The sequence below is a fragment of the Platalea leucorodia genome, assembly GCF_965183815.1.
Source record: "Platalea leucorodia genome assembly, chromosome: 1".
Taxonomy (NCBI): domain Eukaryota; kingdom Metazoa; phylum Chordata; class Aves; order Pelecaniformes; family Threskiornithidae; genus Platalea; species Platalea leucorodia.
The window spans coordinates 45,347,578-45,370,542 of NC_138823.1; the positions used below are offsets into that span (position 1 = coordinate 45,347,578).

The 22,965-nt window shown below is 36.5% G+C and overlaps 1 protein-coding gene across 1 annotated transcript in view; it reads right to left on the reverse strand.

Annotated features, from left to right (window-relative positions):
• Nucleotides 1-9,395, reverse strand: part of SNTG1 (syntrophin gamma 1) — a gene marked incomplete at both ends in the record, with an annotated part of 163,496 nt that extends 154,101 nt beyond the window's left edge. The window contains 2 exons of the mRNA XM_082310700.1: nucleotides 974-1,108; nucleotides 9,369-9,395. Of these exons, the coding sequence (XP_082166826.1) occupies nucleotides 974-1,108; nucleotides 9,369-9,395 (162 nt within the window). The remainder of the gene's footprint in view (nucleotides 1-973; nucleotides 1,109-9,368) is intronic.
• Nucleotides 9,396-22,965: the final 13,570 nt, after the last annotated feature.

Here is a 22,965-nt window from a genome sequence, read left to right on the forward strand (position 1 = left end):
AGACATAATAGCAGTCACATAATATTTGCATAAACAGATATTACACTACTATGCCTCACAAGATTTAACGTGAAATCCTATGATAATTTTATTTAGTTCAAAGGGAGACCAGAATGTTTATGATACTTTCCCCTAAATCTTAAAAATATCTCTGCAAAATATAATTACAGTATCTACAAAAATGTCTATAGAAATGAATAGTGAATGGTTTCTATTATTTTTAGCTATCTTCTAGAATTAAATAAAAACTTAGCATTACAATAGTTCCAAACCCAACAATATTATTCTGTATAACATTTTACAGATCTTCCAAATAATTGTCTACAAAGCTCAGCTTCTTATCCACAAAATTCAATATGATGCTTAAATAAGAAATCTGTCACATCATGTAAAAACAGTAATACATAAATCACACTATTACACTGTTCCAGCTGAAGCCCATCTTTATTAACATGATGTGCTGGTAAAACTAGTGACCCTTGCAGCATGCATGAAGTCTGGTGTTGTGCTACCATATGAAGCAACCAAAGCAACAGAGGATAGCAGATAATTCCTCTGCTAGCAAAGCCCTGCCATAACAGTTACCCATCAACTGTCTTATCAACTCCACAGACAATACTCAGACATGTAAGTACATTGAGGTATCTGTATTCACTGCAAAAATCACTGCTTGTGTCATTCCTATCACATCCAGTAGCTTCAACATTCAAGGGTGAGTGCAGAGAAAGAATACTGTAGTCATGCATATATCTTATTCACTGTCTTATTGCTGCTTCTTAGATGAGTGTTGCTAAGATTTACTCTCAAAAGATATGTTAAAATACACCTAGTTTTAACAGGATAAAATGAAATATCAAACTGTGGGAGTAAATGCATACACATGCATGTGCGTGCACACACGCACACATGCACACACAACGTATTTTTCATTTGTATAAAGTACAGCTTAAAGAAAAAGATAAGAACTACTTACACCAGAATAGAAAGGCTCACCAGACACACAGATCACATCCTGCTCCTGGATCATCAAAATATCTTTGGCTAAGTGCAGTCGCACTTTGAAAGGCTCCTGGTTACCATCCTGCAGCAAACAAATCCCTGTCTTTGTCTTCAAAGGAAGAAATAAAGAAAAAAAGTTTTCTCAGTTAGCACTTTGCATTGCTAGAAGCAGTACTTTGAAACAGAATAGCTGAGAGATAGATACAGTTACCATAAATACGTCAACAAACATCCAAAACTATTACCAGTGATTGCTGTATAAACTTGATGAATTTGTGAAACTCCTTTGAAATTGCTTCAGAGCAGCTGTGCTCTTACTTTGCATCTTTGTATTAAATGACACCACCTCACTTGAACATGAAATAAAAGTTGATGTTCCACATATTACACCAATTTTGACACAGAAATGCATACAGTAACACCTCCAAACTAGCCAGATGTGAGCACTGACAGCCTACATGAACCTGTAGTGGGCTTTTCCTGGTCTGTGAGCACAACACTGCCTTATGTTTTTATGTTCCTTTTCAAATAAGGATGCTGAAGTTAAGAATAAGAGAAAAGAGATCAAAGAATGCAACTCCGTCTAGTAACTTACTTCTTGCTCAACTTCTGTATTTTATGTCTATGGTTAGAGATCAGGAATTCTGTAGGATTCTTCAATATACAATAAGTGACTTTCCAACAATTTAACAGTGACTTTGTGGTAGTACTTATTTGTGCTACTTTTTCAGGCATTATACATAAGAAATTTGAGCAGTGAAAAAGTCTGCACGTGTAAGCACCTGCAGTATTTAATAATTTTTCCCTGAAGGCTGTGTTGAAAATAACACTCTTTATAACACTTCATAAATGGACAAAAGTCATGTTGGTAGAGCATTTTTGGTATGAGAAATTCGCTTACAACAATCTAAAAATTTAGCCTTACAACATGTAATTTATCAGTATTAGACACCTACACCTATTTGCATAGATACAGATGTATATGTATGCACGTATGTATCTCAGAAGAAAATTCATATAGAAAAAGTGTTTAAAATCTTGGACTCATCAGTGTCAATAATAAAACTTCCATTGTCTTCATTCAGGTCAGATTTCAATCCTGTCTGTAAAAAGCTGGTTTGAGAGGAGATCAAGGAAACAAAATCTTGCTGTGAACTTTAACTGCCAGGGTTGACCTGGCTGAATCTGAGGGCTCTTTCTCAGACAAGAGTTTAAAAGAGGATTTGGAAGATCTCCCCATAATGTGCTCTGACACCTTACATCCATAGCATGGAGAGAACAAACACAAATATGGAACTGACAGTAGGCAACTGGCATAAGAAAAGTTTAAATTACTCTCAAGAGGCTTTAAAAGAGGTGGAAAGGTCGAGGACAACCTTTAAATAGCTCTACATAATGTTCTCCACTGACAAACTGTTCTGTCATTTCTGTTCCATGCTCAACATGGAACAGAAGTTTCCTCAAACTTAGGAAATTGTTTTCCCTTGGACACCAGTAGCAAATGTGTATAACTCAACCGTAACTTTGAAAGTGGCTCTGATATTGTTTTTATTCTTTTTAAGCTAAGTAAGAAAAAGGAAAAATGAAGAGTTCCAGGCACTGAACTCACACTGAGGAACTGGAAGCTCTGGTCAGAAGACATGATACAATCTTGTTCTAATATTTAGGTTTTTTTTTTTTTTGAACAGGATGAGATTGAAACTGATTGAAATGGACAGGCAAATCAAATAAATGGATCACGAAAGGAGTTAGGTTTTCAGTACCACTGAAAAATTCCCTCTCATATCATACATAAAATGTTACGACATTAAAATAAAAAGAATGTAAAACAGTTAAATTCCCCTGGTCCTCTCCTTATAACTTCTGCTTTACAGACTAAGACGACTCCTCCTTCCATGGAGTTGTGAAGTAAGCAGTAAGTGACAACTGAAGTTGAACAAAGCAGGCTGGAAATAACTATGGTCAAATAAAAGGGGCTAGCCTATAAACATCTACCACTTATAAAATGCCTTTCTCCTGCAGAAAAGTTTGCAGACATGCCTTTCCTTCTCCCTGGAAAACTGGCAATGGAATGAATTCTGCCTCTGATGCACTGATTATAGTAACTCTACCTTAACTTGACTGCACATTTCTGATTTGGTCAATAACCCTATAAAATCTCCAAAGGGTCTTCCTGGAAAAGCTGAGGGGCTTCTTTGTGTGAATTAGAGGCACATTAACCATAGCAGACACAATTAGCCATTAGAATAAAATTAAAATTCAAGTCAGTTTCTAAATGCATGTGGGCTGAGCTTATTCAGTCTGAACAAGGAAAGCAAGCTTGGGAACAGCAAAATATTTTGGCCCTTGAAAAGACTGATCGCACACACTCAGGGATCTTATTTACATCAGACACTCTAAAATGTAACGAACCACTTTACTGTTGTTGGGCTTTATGAAAGCTGTTTTATGATACAGTTCAAAATTAAATCTTCAATTATACTACCTCCTTCTCTCTTCTACCTGAAAGCAGCATTAACAACCATGTAAAGGAGAAGAATGTAGTTCAGTTTCATTAGATAAGCTCAAGAGAAGTCCTTGAGAACAAAGACCGGAGTTTAATTATTTCATTATGTTTCATTTTTGTCTGCTGAAATTTCTTGTTTCTTCTCTCCCCCACCCCCTTCAAAGCATCCAGTAAACTGAATCAAATAAATATACGAACTCCTGTATCCTTATCCAGAGCTGGAATGTCCTGTATATATGCTTTCATGTAAATTACTGTGCACATTTTTCATCTATGTGGCCCCAGTAAAATCATCCTGGTTGGAGGCAGATCATCTGTCCAGCCTATATCCCTGCCATCTCTTACATTGAAGAGCTTAGATTGTGTGCATGTGCATGTGTGGATGAGGTGTGAGGGTTGTGGCTGATGTTAGCTTTTGTTCCCGTTACTAATTTTTAAGAGATTCCATGAGAGGGTGTGCTAAAATTTCCCCTTCAAACCTTCTGCATTTCACTGGCAGAGGGCTCTGCCCTACCCCTGACTTACAGCAATAAAACAGCATACGGCACATCAGCCAAGCTACTGTAACTATCAGTGTGAGGTCATGCAAGGCATCCTCTTGTGCTCAAATACATGATAAACTGCATCACCTTACAGCAGACACGGATAGAGAAGCATAGTTCAGCTGATAACAGTTTGTTAAGCCAATACACCTTGACTATGTTTGAGCCAAAATTGCCAGGAACATCACCCTGCTTACATTTATACCATCCTACTTTCTTCATCCTATTTATAGAGTTTGGCACCTGTTGTAAAGAGGGCGAGAAAACTGAGTGTTTGAAGTTGCACATGTTTATGAAGTGGATGACGTAGGCTAAGGAATGGATGTGGAAGCAATATACCATGGTGAAAGAATGAGTTTCCATACGGGAGAGGAGTCAGTGACTTCAAGTAAAAGCAGTGATGAAGGAAGGTAGCGGTACCTAAGTGACAGACACAGTGAATGTTACACCTGCACGGTACTGCCTCTGTCATCTCATTCTACACCCTTTTAAGCTGAGTTAGATAAGAACACTGATGTGGCAAGAGCTGATGTCCTTGGCAGGAGTTTAGAAACTGCTTACTGTTCCTGAACTAATATAACTACAAGAGGGGCTGAAAACTGATCCCTCTTTGCTTTGCCACACCAGTCTGTCTTGAACTTCCTGCTTCAGATCACTATCAGAGAACAGTATAGGTTGGCAGGGCCCTCAAGGCAGATTGCTTCTACAAAGAATATGGTCACACTCAGATCATTAGCAGCAAGGCAGTGAATAAAGGTTGTTTAAAAAACCTCTTTCCATTATACCCTGACTTACAGCACATTGTCCATATTGGCTGTGTATAAGATCTGGCCCTAATTTAGAAAAGTTTACATACCATAAACAGCTTGGTGCAATATATACGGCCTTCACAAATATTTAAGAATTAATTTCAGAGGAAATACACATGAAAACTACAGTTTATACATTTATGCTAGCAGCAGAGTCTCCACCAAACATATATCAAAATTAAGACTGTATGAGAAACATCTTTAAAGTTACCTATTGACTTCAAAGTCAGTTTCCTGCAGGACTTCCAACATAAATATTTTTTAATTTATCTGGCCTAAATAAAGCTACTGGCAGGTTTTCTATTGAAGATTTTTTTTTTTTTTTTTTACATTTTTCCCTATTTGTTGCTTTCCTTGTAACTTATGATAAGAAAAAAAAAATAAAATTTTCTCTGTTTTGTTCTGGAGGAGGCTTATTCAGTATTTCAGGCAATGTTAAATATTCTTCATTAGTTTTCCAGGCATGACTATATCTTTTTCTTTATGTTATTTTATCTATTTCTTTTACCTTATGGTAATAAAACAATTTGGTTAGCTTTGTGTCTTCTAGTTTCACATCAGTAGGAAGACTTCAACAGACATCCCAGAACAGTTTAGTCCGTGAACCAGTGGAAGAAAGGAAGAGAAAAAACTCTCTCGCACTTTCTATGCAAGGTGGCCTGGATTTTTAGTTTCTGCTTGGGCTGGTATGTCCTAAAATAAATTAAACCTCTGCAATTTAGTTTTAAGCCCTGAAATTTATTTCTACCATCAAGAATCTGATACCAGTAAGGAGCATGTGTTGCAGAAACTGCCTTAAATATGTATGTAGTTCACTTCAGATGAATATCTACACTTTTGGATGCTTATTTGAACTGAGGCTGACCTCTGAGTATTTGGACATATGCCTGTCACTGCTTTATAATTGCAAGTATAATAATAAAAAGGGAAATTGAATCAGAGGTATAAGGTGGTAATGGCAATGAATACAAGAGATAGGAATATGTGTCAGACCCATATAAAGGATGTTTTTTAAATGGCCCAGCTACTCATTCTGTGGACGTGTTGCTAGCGTAAGTGAAAAGCACTTATATTGTCAAAAATTGGAATGCAGCCCAGATACAGAGAGATGTGTTCAGCTTGTCATTCAGAGCCTCTTCTATCAGATACCAACATTTTCCAATCCAAAGGATAGCAAGTCCATTCCTGCACATGAATTTTACACTCCAACCTGAAAGAACCACAGGAAAATGTTGAATTTTGACTTAATCTTCTTTTTCTTTGATTTGCCAGGTATTTGCCAGGAAAGTATTTGACTATGGCATTCTTCATAAGTGATTTTCTTGAAAGAATAATGAATTGCAGAGAATTTCCTGGTTTCATACAGTCTGATTAATTCAACATGTAAATTAGACATTTGAAAAGAAATATGTATTTTGTTATCATAAGATAACATAAAACTGAAGGCTACTGTGAGAACATGCATATTTCTTCAAATTTAATTCACCCATTACATGACATTCTCACATTGTAAATTGCCAGTCATTTTCCATCTTGTGATTTTGGGATTAAATTATGAGTTGAAGCTGGATTTAAGAAAAAAACCACAAACCCAAGGTATTAGAAAACCCAGCATTGCCATTTGACAGCATTTATAAACAAAGGAAATCATCAGCTTAGGCTGAAATGTGTAAATCAGAAAATGGCATAAATGTGACTAGAAACAGTCCAGAATAGTATTTAACAAGATTTATGACAGAAAGTCACAAGGAAGTCAAAATACTGCTTCAAAATTAAAACACATCCTGTGGCAGGCAAAAAAACCCCAACAAGAAGGATGTTTTCACAGAGGTCACTAGACCTGTGAACAACAGAATGTATCAAATTATAAAGTTTGTGAAGTCTACAAGAATATTCATAGGATTCATAAAGCAGAGGATACACAAACAGTTTACCAATTCAAATTAATCCTTCAAAGAAACAATGGACAGTACTGTAAAAACAGATGAATAGATTATATGCATAAAAATGAATGGGATATTTACAAATCTAAATAAGTTTGGAGTTATATTAGGAAAAAAAAGCCAAGCTAATAGAAGTAAAGGATGAGATTTCAAAAGTTAGAAAGTTAGAAAAATTAGAAAGCTGTTCATGCAGCTTGTTCACAATGTACATGGAAAATATCAACTTTAAAAAAAAAAAAAAGTATCTAAGGGGAAAATGTTCTAATGCATTATAATCATCCCAAGTCTTCAGTTTCATGAGAACGGTACTTTCACTGCAGAGGACAATACTATATCAGAGGCTGAGGTTATCTTCCAAGAGATACAGAATATAGAATAAGGTCAAGTGAGTACAGGAGAGCATTTAAAGAATCCAGTCACTCTACGATTTATGCTCTTGTAAAGTTCAGAAAGCTCAGGCTAAAGGCTAAAAGAGGAGCTGGATAGTCTTATGGTTTGGAAATTGTTGAATAAGTACAAGAACCAGTAGAATGGATACATTTGCTGATCAGTGAGGGAAAAGAGCATGGAATCCAGAATAACTAAATATTGGTCCCCTCCTAGGGCTGTCCCAGGACAGCCTCAGCCCCAGTGTCCAGGTGTGAAACCCATTGTGATAAGAAAATGCCAGAGCACTTTTGGACTGAGCGAGGGTCACTGCCTAGGGGCATGGGACACATTATGGGATGCAGTTTTGGATTGCACAGGACTTATTATGGGATATCTAGGGGAAGAACCAAAGGTGGAGAAAGGGATTCAGTGATTTGGGGAGGAACAAGTAGGGGAAAATAGAGGATTAAGGGGATACAAAGGGGTTGGTCACATGTAAATAGTTTTCTGGTCAGTATGCTTGTCCGGTCATGCCCTGAGCCTGATCAGCGCAGTCTGTCCTATTCTCTTTTTAAATTCCTTTCTAATTTTTTTCCTGGGTGAAGGATCCTGTGGTGTGTGACTGTCTGTGTGCATGAGTGTGTGATGGTCTGTACCAGCCACTGGAGAGGTGCTGAAGCCTCACGGGCTCCTATGCCCAGATGCCAGCAACTGGGAAGACTGGGATCCAGGGGCAGCTGCTGGGCAGACTGTCTAAGCCCCACTGCTGGAGGCATCCACACTGTACATACATATACATATATTCTCATGAGTGGACTTCCATCCTGCTCAGCCAGAGAGGGGAGCAGGATGAGGCTGTTGGTGATGTCTGTGTGTGCGAGTGCTTTGCGTGTCGGTATGTGATCTGCGCGACTGGTCATGTACATAAGTATATACATATATATGGATACATGTAGTGTATATGTGTGCTCTGTGTGCATATGCCTACTGGGGATACATCTTCACCCTCACTACTGGTTGGATCTCGGGGCACGGAGCTGCAGCAGCCTCTCCTCTCTTGGGCTTCAGATCCAGCTCAATACATTTTCCCCCAAACAAAACCCAAAGTAGATGATGCCTTACAATGATGATAGTGCTGAGGTTTTACTTAAAAATTACATTATGTGTAAGCATAAGGCTGCTGCTGATTTATTTAGACATAGGCATTTGATGAAAGTAGGTTGAAAGTCTATATTTTATTAACTTTGATTAGCTTGGGAGGAAAGATGTAGTCATAGTTTTCAGAATTTCTTGGAAATTACACCACTGAATCTGTGGCACAAAGCTCATTTTACACAAAGCAGAAAAACTGAGGTTGAATCCACTTCATTTAATTTTATTAATCTAAAAGCTAAAGGAGCTTCTTTAGGGTCTCCAGATGATTTTTTAATCATCATAATGCATTGACATCATTACGCAATTTGGTGTAAATGGTTCTCACTGTGTCTCAATTGCTGAAGCTGTGAAAATGCATTAAAACGATTTGTTCATAGACAGTCATTGAGTAAATAAGATGCCCTTTTTAATATCTACAAATACATCCCATTTACTTTCTTTAGGGCAAAGTTAGCATGAACACAGAAAGCAAAGCACTTCCCCTATCTCTAGTGGAGGGGGACTGAAGTACTTTGCATTGACATTATGAAACTATACCTATTTTAAGCAAAAATAACTGTCTTACCTCATCAAATCAGAATGGAATTGCTTTTCATTTTGGTCATCTTCACAGCTTCCCCTCTCTCCCCACCTACCTTTTTCCCATACTTCTACATTTCCCCCTTGATTTTGCTGAACAGTGCTATACAGATTTCTGGCTCCATTGATGTTTTTCTTCATGTACAGGCTGTCAGATATAAACACTTCACTAAGAGCAAAGCTCACACAAAACATAGCTACCTGCACCCACATTGTGCCTAAAGGGGTAAATTGGAATGGACAGAAGTGAGGGCTAGTGATGAATACACCTGGGCAAATTCTTTCATCTTCTACTACAAAGTCTGTCTGCCACCATAAAGCGATCAGCTGAATAACTTATATCTGATTATATAATTCCTCTCATTTCTGAAAAAAGGGTAAAAAAGGGATTTTGCATATAAAAAGGACTAAAAGTTCATTGATTTTGATTCTATTATTGTTTGAAAAGAAAAATATCTGATCCTACCTCTTCACAGGCGGTCCTGAAATCCATGTGCTATGACACAGCAAGTGATATTTGTCTAAAATGGAGAGAAAGATTTCATTAGAATGAAAAAGATATTGCAAAACATAAAAGTTATCTGACTGAGCTCAGCAATTGCACTTCTTTTTGTTAGGTGCGGTTATAGTCATTGCTTAAAAAGATAAATGATCAAAGTTGCAACAGGATTAGGAAGCATAAGGTCTTGTAAGTTATTCCTGGTTCTTATAAAGTACACAACCTGGTTTCATAGAGTATAATCAAAGCAATGCTTATGTTCCCACAACCTCCTCCCGTCCACGGGGCATTCAAACTTCCTTTTCGTATTGCAAGCATAAATTTCTTTTTTTGTGCTTTTTTTTTTCCCCCCCAAAAGTCAGAGCATAGTGAAAAGTAACAAAAATGGAGAAAATTAAGTGTTGCTCTTCAGAATACCCTCCCTCTTCTAAAAGACTGCTGTTTTTTTTGTTTTCTCCCCTAATTAAAAACCATAATGCATCAAAACCTTTTGTCTCACTTTTTATTAACATACATAATCTCTCCAAGGAAGCCAGTGTCATTTAAGAGTGTGCATACTTTGTGGAAAAATTTATGAGTTGAAAAAAACAAATGTTAGAAAAGTCAGGAATCTGTGTGAGTGCTGGCAAAATGTCACACCAAATCCTGTGATTATTACTTTGCCTGGCCTTTACCTAAAGTGTATTCATCCCAGTACACATTTATGCATTCATTTATTTATGAGATAAAGCCACTGGAACAGGCTGCTATCTGAGGATAACAACAGAGTCCTGCTGCTGATTCTGCAATAGAAATACTCATGCATCAGCCAATAACATTTCCAGTAAACACTTCCTGGGCAAAACAGTCATTTCATTCAACAGCTGGAGAAACGAAACCTGTAACAAAATCCTCTCCATCAAGCATTTTATTGCTATTCTATGTTAATTATGTGCTTACAATTATTCACATAAATAGAGTACTCAAAGCTCCAACACAAAATTTGCCCCATTAGCCTAAGTTTAAAACACAATTAAAAACCTATACCTCACATAGTACAAAAATGTAAGTCCTAATAATATTAATAAAACCTTGTAATCTCTTCATTAAGTCTCTTAATTTGTTTTGCAGCCCTGGATGCAGTTTTATGAAATCCAAGCACATGCACGCATATGAGGTTAATGTTCTGTATTTACTGAGCTCTGCCTCGTTCACAGCCTGTGCTCTAGGCTAATTTCTAGCAGAGCTAGCCTAGGTTGGCTAGTTTACAATATAGGAATTTAAAAGGGATCCATCATCATTCCTTCCTTATAAGGTTTACAAGAGCACCAAGATCCAATAAAGATCTGTAATTTTGCTCTCAAAGTGCTCATAACAAACAAGGTCACTATTACAATCTTTAAGACTTTTCTCTCTGGTGGAACAGTCATTGTGCAATGAAGTATATTTCCTTGTAATTTTTATGAACTCTCTTCCCAGGTGCTGAGTAAGCTGAAGTGGGAAAAAGGCCTTACTCACTTTAGCAAAGTATTCTGAGGACCTTTTAGCCTTCTGGAACTATAAACTTACGTATCTTTAAAATATAAACTGAAGTACTGCACAGTGTTTTCCTTTCTCAGGCCCTGATTATGTCAGGTCAGTAACTCCTACTGCAGTCAAAAGTGTATTCATTTATGTTATGTTCTACCTTATTAATAAAAGTCCTGCAAAGTTTGGGTTTGGGCAACTTTTGTTCCACAGTCAATGACAATTCCTCTTTGGTTCTTTCTTAGCTACTCTTTGATTTAAATCCTATCTGAGCAAGGAAATTTCCACAACTTAGTATTACTCCATTTTCTTCTTTTTCTTGTTTTTATGTATTATGCTTTTATTTACTTACTTCTGAAATATTTGTATTACCATGTAGAAAAAAAGTCAGGAACAACTAGGATTCCCAGCATCACAGCTTATTGTATATACAGCTCATGACCTAAAATAACTTTTAATTTTGCTCAGATAATAATTTAGCAATCTTAGAAGTATGAAGCTTCACATGAAAACCAATGTCTTTATTGAAAAACCCTTTAAATCCCTTCTTAAAATCCCTTTTTCTAAGCCCTTTAAAAACACCCAACATTTTAACACCACTGCTGTTAACTCTAGCATGTTTAGTATGTTGGGTGACATTATTTCTGAAAGGCAGGACCCATAGTTCTGTGTCCTATGTCTTGAGGTCTGTCATGGGAAACAGAGCCCTTGGCCTTCAAAGAGACAGTCCTCAAACTATAAATATTGCCTCCCACTACCTGTTGATACTCGGTGAATCTACCTGCCAGTCACCTTGGTGATACTTCCTTTTTTCCCTATAGGCTAAATTACAAATAGGTAAAATAAAATACACAACCAATGCTCTCCTGACATCCACCTCTTACGTAAATAACTTCACTTTTTCCCACAGAAAGGTTACACACAGTTTCCTCTGGGAAAGCTGGTTAGAGGAAATTTTTCATGATCCATGACGAGCTTTTACTATTAAAATACTGTCTGAAATGTAAACCTGGAACTACGTAATTCTCAACACAAAATCATACTCATTGCAATGAGTGTACCTGTTTCTCAGGCATTCAACAACTCCATTACTAATCTTTGCAATATAGCTGCCACTGCTTCCATATCACTCTGTTTCCTACCGATTCTCATCTGTGGCTGCACACAGAGAATTTAAGCCCATTATCAATGTTCTTTTTCTGACTATCAGCAATTTTATAACACTTGATATTTTAGAAACAGCACATAGAAGGTTTGATTACAAAGTGCATTACCTCATAAATCAGCTCAGAAACATCAATGTTTCCAGCATTTACACTCCGAGTAAATACGCTAGATGATTAAATTACAGGAATACATATCATGTATCATGCAGAAATTTTATGATCTTATACTGGTAAAATGCCTCAATAATTAGTAGTTGTCTCCTCTTGTAATACATGAAAAAAGGCAGAAAATATAAAACCAAGTAATTTTAAAAATAAAACATTTGTAAAATGATACACCATGACACCCAGTGCTGACAGATATCCCCTGTTCAGCCCCTGGCTGACCTCTGCAATCTCCTTACCTTCAAATCACAGCCTCTTTCACCTGAGCATCTTTCCAGCTCTCCTAGGAGCTTCTTTCATTCTTCCCTAGACAGCCCACTTGTTACCGGCCCACAGCCCGCTTCAGCCTAAATATTTGATTTTTCTCTGTCCCTCCCCACCCTTAGGTTGCTTCGGGACAAACTGTGCTCCAGAACGTGCAAAAGGAGCTGCCTGGGGCCTTGAAGGGATGAGGTGCAGAGGAAACAGCAACACAAATGTCGGGACAGAGTAGGGAGTGCAAGCACAGGGGGAGGCATGAGCAGCGTGCATTACTCAGAGAGAAAGAATGGCTCCAACAGCAGTGAGGCTTCCTCTGAAAGGGTTCGGAGCCACTGCAATCAAAGATATGTAAACAAGCAAGCTTTGAAAAGTTACTTTCCTTCCTTTCGACTTGATTTGCAATCTGCACTTCCTCCAAAACTTACTTAGCTCATCTCTGCTGATAGATGTACAGGAAGTAACACATGATAGACAGGTTGGGAACAGAATTTGACACCCTCTTGACGGAACAAGCAGTTATTCAATACTGAAGAAACATTTACCGAGCAGTATTATTACGGCATTTGTGTTCTAAAGGGAAATCAATGGCTAAAACATACCAGTAAAGTTGAAGGCTATGGCAGCCCTCAGAGACAAAGCTTCATTTAGGATAATGCACTGAGCACTTGAGCTATGCTCTGATCTTCTTATAATAAATCAGGTCATATTCCAGTGGTATAATAGATGGAATTTCACAAAGTACTTCCATGACTGAATACTCCAGTATACTTAATAAAATAAGATAGCAAACAAAAAGAAAATTTCATGTGCACACAACAGTAATAAGAAACACTTTGTAAAGTGCTGGGAATACCATAAGCCAAATAAAATACTATTGAAGCAATAGTAGGAAATACTTCATTCTCAAGGTTACTGGTGCAAAGAATAAAATATTGTATGCACAAATAACAAGTTCATGGAGAAATGATGTATTATCAAATGCAATTTAATTTAGCATAGGGTATCATTGCAGCTTGTATACTTACTTGCTGGACATAAGTCACAAGAAATTCTTATTGTCTGAGAACGGCCTGAATTGCTAATTGGGAAACAGACTAAAACCACATTTCAAAGGCACAAATGTCAGATCTGCAACTAATTGTCATAGTAGTTCACTACTAAACTTCATGTTTGCCTTTTCAAGTCCTTCTCCTGCCTCCATTCTTACCAACATCTTTTGCGCTCAACATTTTGGAGATGTCTGAAGGAAATCATATCTGTCATTTTTGTGTGTGTTAGGAAATGAAACATACACATTTGTAATCTTGCAGGGGCTCTTTTTTTAAGTAATAGTTAAAAAAAAAACCCTATCATAAATAGGGAAGGAAGGCTTAGAAATTATCCATACATGTAGCATAGCTGGTTCTTTGTGCTTTAAGCAAAAGAAAAATATTTTGGGGAAAAAGGAGGCATTACTTTAAATGCAAATTCCATGAAGGCGTCTTCATTCTATCCAGCTTGCCACAAGGTGTTTAAGTACTGAAAGAGTGGTCAGAGGCATGCAGACAGCACAGTAATTCAAGGGAGCAGTTTAGTAACCACAGATTAATAAAACCCTATTCAGTTACTGGTTTTGAGCACACTTGAATTATATTTCATCTGAACACTGAGTTATGTTCGCTTAACATAATAATTTTTAATAATTTACAATAGTAACACATTGGGCTCATCTGGTGCAAAATTTCTCAATGAGTTGGCAGCAGATAGGCCCTAGATCCAAACACAGCCTCATACTTCCCTCATAGAGTTTAATACGTGAAGCAGGATCCCTTGCACAGAACTACAGCTTTAATAAATTAATAGAAGTTGAAAGATGTTCATAAAGCTGGAAGCCCCTAAACTGCCTGTACTTCAATGAACTTTGAACTCACCAAAGCTATGCACTTCTTCGGCAGTGAGGAAAATAAGCACCTGACAAAGCATTTTAACAAAATGTCCAGCTCTTAGCAAAGCTCATGCTTCAAAAGAATTGAAGTTGTCAATTAGTATCCAACAAGGTTTTTAATGTTCATTTCATTTTACCTTTGTTAAAACAAGAATGATAGGTACCTACCAGTCATCACTTATTATTTTAGTTGAAAGTATTTTTAATCAGCAAGCCCAATTAAGGATTCACTGTATAAATATCATTTTTTTCAAGAATCAGTGAGCCACAAGGCAGTACTAACTGAATGAACATATTTTGAGCTCCCGTTTGTTTATCCAGTACTGTTTGCACCAACAACTATCTAGTGCCCCGCAGAACAAACACCCACAAAATGACCTAACGAGTAAGCCAGTCTGTTCTGGCTTGACAAAAGCAACCTGATGGAAATGGCAAAATAAAAAACCAATGCAACATGCAACCTTTCAGAGGGCAAAAGCAGTATGACGGAAGAATCATCTCAAAATGGAGAGGTTAAATGCCTATAGGCTGCTACTGCATGTCTTTATATGAAATGCTCTACGGCAAACTGGAACAGGAAAGTTTGGCTTTTGCTTAAAGCCTGGAATGTTGCCAGAAAAAAAAAAAAAAATCTGTCTGATTTCTTGCTTTTCCAATATTACCTTTTGGTGATTCACTAGAAGTGTTTGAATATAATTATGAATATAATATAATTCCAAAGAGGTAGCACAGATGTCAGAGCCCAAGCAGGGACTAAATGCCTCCTTATTCTTAACTACTCTGGAGGCTGCATGAACTGTTTCATGATTTAGACCATTTCTTAGTTTTGCCTAAATAACAGTGCCTTGTATCAAAGACAAACAGAAGTTCTTCTCTGACTATCTGGCGCTACAGTCTGGTTTTTTCCTTGCATTATCTCTCAACACAGAATTTCCTTATAAAAGAGATACTGGCATTCCTCTGCCAAGACAACTGTTTCCCAGTCAAATATAAATTTCATGCCTCTGGCATTATGCCTAATGCTAATAGTTTGGAGTGAGACTTTCCACATCATATGGCATCTTTTGATTTCTCTTAAGTTAAAAAAAAATAAAAATAATAATAATTAAAAACATTGTACTAATCTCCTAAAGGAGGTAAAGAAATAGATTAATGGTTATAAACCTTCAGGAGATTTTAATTTGCAAGGTTCTTGGTAATTTTTTGAATAATAAAGTAAGCTAAATACAGGAATGCTTCCACTTCTTCAAATACTGAGCATGCTTTTTCAAATTAACAACCAGGTAAGATAATACTTAATGACAAGGTCACAATTTAACCTAAGTTTTGTCTTTGCCTTACCTCCAGCTTAGGACATTTATTCAACAGCTCATATAATAAAGCACACATTTAGCCCTGTGAGGTCCAGAGAAACTAGACTTCAGAATCATGTGGTAATAACTACATTTATATATACTTAAATAATCATAAAAGTTTCTAAAATTTTCCTACGTGAGCAAAACAAGTTGGATTGATATAAACTGATTCACAAATGGGGAAGTGCAAAAAATAAGTACGACCACAAAATTAAATAAGCATACCAAATATTTTTGAGTTTTGTATATCCACAGACTAAGCAAATGTATGCAGCTTATATACAAAGGGATTGGTAAAATACACTTAGTGAAATTGGTGTTTGGGTTAAATACATTTCTTTAGGAACTGGATACTGTTTTCACAAAACTCAGTCACAAAATCCCCGCTAATCCTAGCTCTGCCATTTCAGATTCAGACTAAAAAACTATGAATGCAATACCAGCACATAATCTATCTTTCCTCACTGATAACAGAACTATGCTTCCATTTCTGTATACAAATGTGGCCCTATCAACTTAAAAAAAAATGTTTAAAATTAACTGCTGTTGATACAGTGTAAAAATCCTGCTTAAAAAACCCTAAAATAATAATGCACAATGAATAATGAAAATTAAACCAGATTAAATGAAGAAAAAACATGATACTAGACTTAGTACAGAAGATGTTAATTGAATCAAATGAATATGAATATGGTTTACTTCCAGTTTACAAGTGTATGAAGTAACATATATTTCCATTTTGTTAATTGACTGAAATGTTTCCCACATACAAAGGAAAGTGCAAACCAGGGTTTCTCAACAGATATGACACCATTTCTGCTCATATGCTACAGTTTGAATCACAAACTCTAGCATGTCTTGATAGAGCTTGAACTAACAGCATAAACATAACTGAAAGAAATGGCAAAATCTAATCTCAGAGAAATTAAGAAGTTTCATTAACTTCAATGAAAACAAAATGCCAAGTAATTTTAAATTGCTCCAGGACAAAAAAAAAAAAAAAAACAAGTTTAATTTGAAACTTCATAACCAAAACAATAATTGATTTTGACCTTTCCTCATTTTGATGGGATTAAAATTAGTTGAGTAAGGTCAAAACATTTTCATTCTATTTTATCATTTGTTTTTATAAAATGATTCATAGTACTAAAAAGAATATCCCTATTCTTCATTCACAAAATCAAAACACTATCTATTATTTTTTAAATTACCAGATTATATACCACAATGTAATAAATTTGTATTTGGTTTGAGATAGAGCAGTGGCAGTGTTTTAAGTTGCTTTCCTGTTATGTCCACAGATGTGAATACAAGTCGTCTTCTGGATTTGTAGCAGAAGCTCCTAAGCGGTTCAGATAGAAGTAGATACCTTGTTGGGATGGGATCTCAAATGCAGCAGTGAAGGACACTAGACTTTATCAGTCCTTTCCACAGAGATGGTAACAGAAATCACAACAGCCTAATGAAAAAAATGGCATCATTTAGCATTCAGTGTTTGTTTTCATATTGATATTTGAATTTGAGCTTGCTTTCTACTTAGTAATTACCATCATCGCTGTTTTTGCAACTGCTAGTCAGTTTTCTCACTGATAACTTGGAAATGGAATTGGGCTATCATCAGGAGTAAAAAGGTTTGGAGAATATGCCTGGAAGCTACCCAGGAAGATGGGCAGAGAGGCAGCTTGAGAAGCTGTGAGATAACACTGAGTCAGTGCAAGCTGGCAGAACAGAAGAAACCAGGTATTCTTATTTTCATTAAATCAACACTCTTTGCTGAGACACTGTATTTAAATGACTAAACTCTGGTATCAGAATCACCTAGGGGAAAGATCAGAGAACAGAACAAATTGGAGATTATAGGAGCAAGACCCCAGATTTCTTTTTTAAAGTGGACTAAGGCATCTCTGTGTTGTACTGCAGCTTAGACAAATTGCTTTGTTTACTGTGTCAGGTCATTGATCCTTGAATGTCACTGATTTTCTTCATAGGCTTTTCTTTGTTCCTTTTCTGAAGTATGAACTTACAGATTTTCGATAAATAAGCAAGTTAATCACAAAAAATACAAGGAATAATTTGAAAAATTGATTGATAAAAATATTTAAATTATTGTGATTAAGTGACAATTTGACAGCTTTAGACTGAAGTCTGAACTGCAACTTAGTTTCTACTACCAGGTTCTGTAATCAACAGTGACCTTCCCATCTAAGAATTCGTATGACAACAAGCATGCACACACTTCCAGTGGTCACCATTAAAGATCATGCATTTGTTTGTCATCTCTGGGACAACATAGCTATGGCATAGAGAGTAGCCAAGGCTTATTGCAGTTGCTGCTACAGTGTTGCCTTATCTGCAAAGTCACTTATAAAGACTACTGAAACATTAGTTTTCCTCAAGTTAAGGAAAAAAGTAATCTATTTCAAATACTTGCCAGTGAAGGAAGGTGGAATAATACTGTGCATGAACTAGGAAATTCTAGCCATCAGACATATCATGGTCATGGTTTGCACAGTCTTCATCACATTTCTCTTTTTTTCATAGCAGATACTTCTATATATAAGGATTCAGTACTTATGGAAAACAAATACCAATAACTTGGCTCAAAATTAATCAATATAATTAGATCTTCCACTTGAGTTTTTATATGTTTGCAGCAAAAGCCTCTTTAACTCCTCTGGAATCCAGAAAGCAGGAATTTGTAGCAGTACTGTTGTAATATCATCAAGTCAAGTTTATTTATTGTCAAACTCTTCCTGAAGTAGTATATTGTCAAAATGTATAAAAAGAGAACTTGAGACATGCAAAATATGCCACATAGGAAAACACAGCACTTAAAGTACTGTAAAATTAAAATAAAGTTAAGTATGTAGTGAGAAACACTTAAAGCTAATCAGAAAATATCCCTCTGAGAGCAGCATCCTTAACTGAAAATTTTTCTGTGTGGGACTGGATTGGACTGGGATGGTGAAATGGTCACTCCAGCTGTCCATACAGCCCTCTCCTTCAGGTTGTTAATCCTGCCATAGGGGTATAGCAGTAAATTGCAAAGAAAGACCAAATACAGCCTGCTACACTTTTAAAAACTGAGGTTGATTCAGACAGACACTGGCTAGTGGTAAAATGTGCTGGTCCAGGAACACTGAGCTGCCACACAATGATACCTGTGCAGGGCAGACGTGGGTGGACAGCTATAGGTGCCATCCCTATTTAATCAGTCACCTTCGTGGGAATTACTCATTTTGGTTATCTCATTTTCTACCTCATTGATGACTGCTCAGTATAGATTTTACTTAATGTGTTCTTGAGCTCATTGAGATTGAGGATGCCAAGAATTGAAAGTCATAAGAAATTTTTCTTTGTCTGTAAAGTCTTGGACACACTCACGATGCAATCTTATCATAATATGGGTGGGACTAATATCAGTAACTCCTATCATTGTCTTTCACACTCCCCTAAATGTAGATGAGAGCCACTAAATGTAGATGAGAGAAGATGATGAAAATTTGAACTGTACAGTCAAGCAGACTGGAAGATGCTGAAGTCATGTTGAAAAAGTGTTACCAGGAATAGAATGAGAAGAATATGGAAGGGAATCTGAAACTTGGTAGATCAACAGAAAGGAGTTAGGTTAGGCCAAACTGTGGAAGCTTTTGGGCCATAGGCATGTTGAGGGATGAGGAAGGAGACAACCTTCAAGAGAGTGAAAATGAAGGTTTGTAACCACCATAGAGCACTTGCCTCCAGGGAAGTGGTACCCAAAAATCAGATCAAAATTCCACAGCCATGGTAGCATTACACCTGTTTTACTGTACAGAATACTAAAATTAATCAATGTCAGCAAACTTGTTGTGTGTATCATCAAGCTGTTAGTATGGACCCTTATATGGATTTAGTCCATGTGAACTAGTACTCTCCAAAACAACAGGCTACACAGCCACTCTACTTCGGAGGATAAGGCAGTACCATGGATGTAGGCTGTCTTATGCAACTACCCTCAATGACAGAAGCTAGTTTCATTGATAATGATAAACATAAACTAGGAGCTTTATCTTTTGGAAACTCAGAAAAAGTGGCAGAACATTACAGCCACTAGTACACAAGCTCAAATGACAGCTCTAAAGCTTCCAAGCCTACATGTGAGAGTACCAGAAGATACCTCATTATGGGTTACATTTTACATGAACTTTTTTTTAAAGTGGGTTCCAGCGGAAAATTTAGATTGTGATTGTGTAACTGAAACCAAGTCATAGTGTATACAAGAAAATATTATCGCTTAAGTTTGCATAGCTATGCTTAATTCAAGTATTTTCTAAATTTTAACTTATCTGAAAGATTTTAAACATAAGTCTTGAAATCAAATGGGATTCATGTTTAAAAAATTCCATTGATATCTCCCAAAATCACAGGTATAGTAGCTGTATATCTATATTGGTACACTAAACTGTACCAAAGAACTTCTGCACTTCAGACACAGTCACTGAAGCAAAGCAGGAGTTTTGCTCTTCCTTTTTACTTTTCAACGCTCTCAGTCAAGAGAGTAGGGGAGACGACAGAGTTCAGGTCATAATTCCTTTATTCACTTTAAAATCTATTTCAGGGAATAGAAAGGTTATAGTCTAAAAACCATCCCCTCACCCTGTGGGGATATGAAACTAGAGGGAGGTATAGGGTCCTTTTTCAGCATACTTTTCCCCCAAGATAATGGAAGTACGAAATAAAATTCTCCAAACTATCCACAAAGTGTGTGTATTAATAAATGTAGCACAATGCCAGTCCAAGAAGACCGATGAAAGTGGGAAAAGCATAAAAAGGAGAGAGAAAAACATGAGAGAAAAGGGAAGAGACTGTCGATATGAAGAAGGCCAAGGAAAGAAAAAGATGTGAAGGAGGGGAAGATGGAAACATGTTTTTTGAAAAATTATTTGTGTTTCCCCATTACATATTATTTTTCAAAACTGTTCTTATATAAAAGTCAGCTTGATCAAAACCATATGTACCAAGATAAATTTTATTTTTTTAATCAATAGTATTCCATATTGTAACTATGACTGGTAAGCTGAGGGAAGGTATTTTAGGTATATGAAAGAACCTAATTTCTTTACATTTTGTTGGGGTTTTTTTTCCCTCTCTACCCTCAGCAGACCTGGGAAACAAAAGATTAAACTTGGAGAAAGAGAAGTAATACAAATCTTAGGGATAAGCTGACTATAAGTAGTAATATTGAGAAGATAGGGTCAGGGACGCATTAAGAGATACTTTCCTTACATCTTCAGTCATATGGTTATGGTAACTCTGCTGTATTTTAAAATCTTTTCACAAGATTACCAGAACTATCAAAGTTCACTCCTTGTGACATGCCTACTGAAAACAAATTACTTAAGTCTAGTTTTGGGTACCACCTGAATGACCATTGCTTAAAAGCATTCTTTATCATTTTAGAAATATTCAGGTGAAAAAGAGACATGTAAAGAGAACAAGCTCTGTAAAGAAGTCCAGTGACACACTGAATTAAAGCAAATTAAGTCAATGTTAGCACAACACACTGATGCAGGAAATGAATATGGGTGTGAGGGGCTGTATGGTGTGTTTGAGGATCTGGGATTTGGCAAAACCTGTCACAAAGCAATGATTAAGGCAGGAAGCTCAGCTAAATTAAGATCATGCAGCAGAACAAAATACATGACTATTTTTAGAAACTGTTGACGTCCACATAGCCCAGGGAAAAGACTGGCCTCTTATTTCCAGTGTAAGTGACAGCAATGCCATCAGGGTAAGCTACAAGGACATACTGAGAATAAACGGCAGACAAGTTAAATCTGAGACATATACAGGACTGTGAAATGATGGCTTAGCAGAAGTTCTGTAAACTTAATGTCAAGGACTCTGCTGCCCAGAGTCCCCAAAATATAAGTTCTTTTGCCAGTTAAATAAACATGCCAAATTGCAAGTTAGTCTAGGAAATCCTGGTATCAAGCAGCTTTATCTGAGCTTGAAACTATAAAAGAAAAAACAATTTGTGAAGTATAAATACTGACATTGAGTGGGAATCCTTTGTGATGGTTCTAGCTTCAGAAGTGTTGTTCTAGACTTGTGTCTGTGATACTTGATCATATTTTAAAAGAATTCTTCATAAAGCATAACTGACTGATTTAAAAATAAGTGAAAACTAGAATGCTAAAGGAGACATTAGAGAGTGTTTCACTCTTTGGGAAATGCTTCTCCTTTGAAAATTGAGATTTCTTTTGTAAGCTGCTGCTATTACCCCTCCTAGCAACAGTACGGCTTCCAAGTTCTTGTATTTCTTCATGGTTTTAACAGCCACCAGCCTCTGTTTAAAACAATAGTTCACTCAATGATAAATATTTAAGTTTCTTGCTGTTTAAAGCAGTCCAAAGCTTACGTTTCTTTTTTTTTCTGAGTATTGCATTCCCTCTGTAAAAATAGTAGCAGTTTTCAGACAGCAGTTTTAACAATCATTAACAGTCAACCTATAAAATATTGCAAGAGTCCAGAAGTATTGCTATGAGAATTTGTAACATACCACTTGAAAATGAGCATGATATGGGAGAGATCATAAGGACTGACAACTAGTAAGTATCCACCAAGGTTTTAATTCACAGTTCTTTTGGATTCTTACAATCAGGTGGTGGGAGAAACAGAAGAAAGAGGACATATCTGTTAAAAATATGGGAGAAAAAACTTTCATTACTAAATTTTATTTCTTTAGAGATGACATGATAATAGTTCAAAAGATAAAAAATACATGTCCTTAGCATATGCAGTCACATGGTCTTCTCTTATCTCCTCTGATTTCTAAAGGAGACTGTCTTAGAGAAAATCAGTTGACAAACAATCTGCTGCCATAACTGCAGTATAATGTTTGAGAAAACGGTAGGCACTACCTTCTTGATCTTGGTGTATCTACAATTATTGTGAAACTGTGTTTTTTCCACTTTCAAAACCAAACCCCTTCTAGTGTGACAGGATCATGAAACTGATCATGCTAGTCCTCGCAGGGATTAGGATAACTGTCTTCACAAAGTCTGAAGCAGCCAAGTACCTGAGTTTTTCCTTTATAGTACATCTTTTTAAGTTGACCTTAAAAAAAGTTAAAGGAGGACGGAAAGTAAACTCCAAACCACTCTCTCTTCTGTCTGAAGTTTTGAGCAAATTTCAGTTCTGCTCAG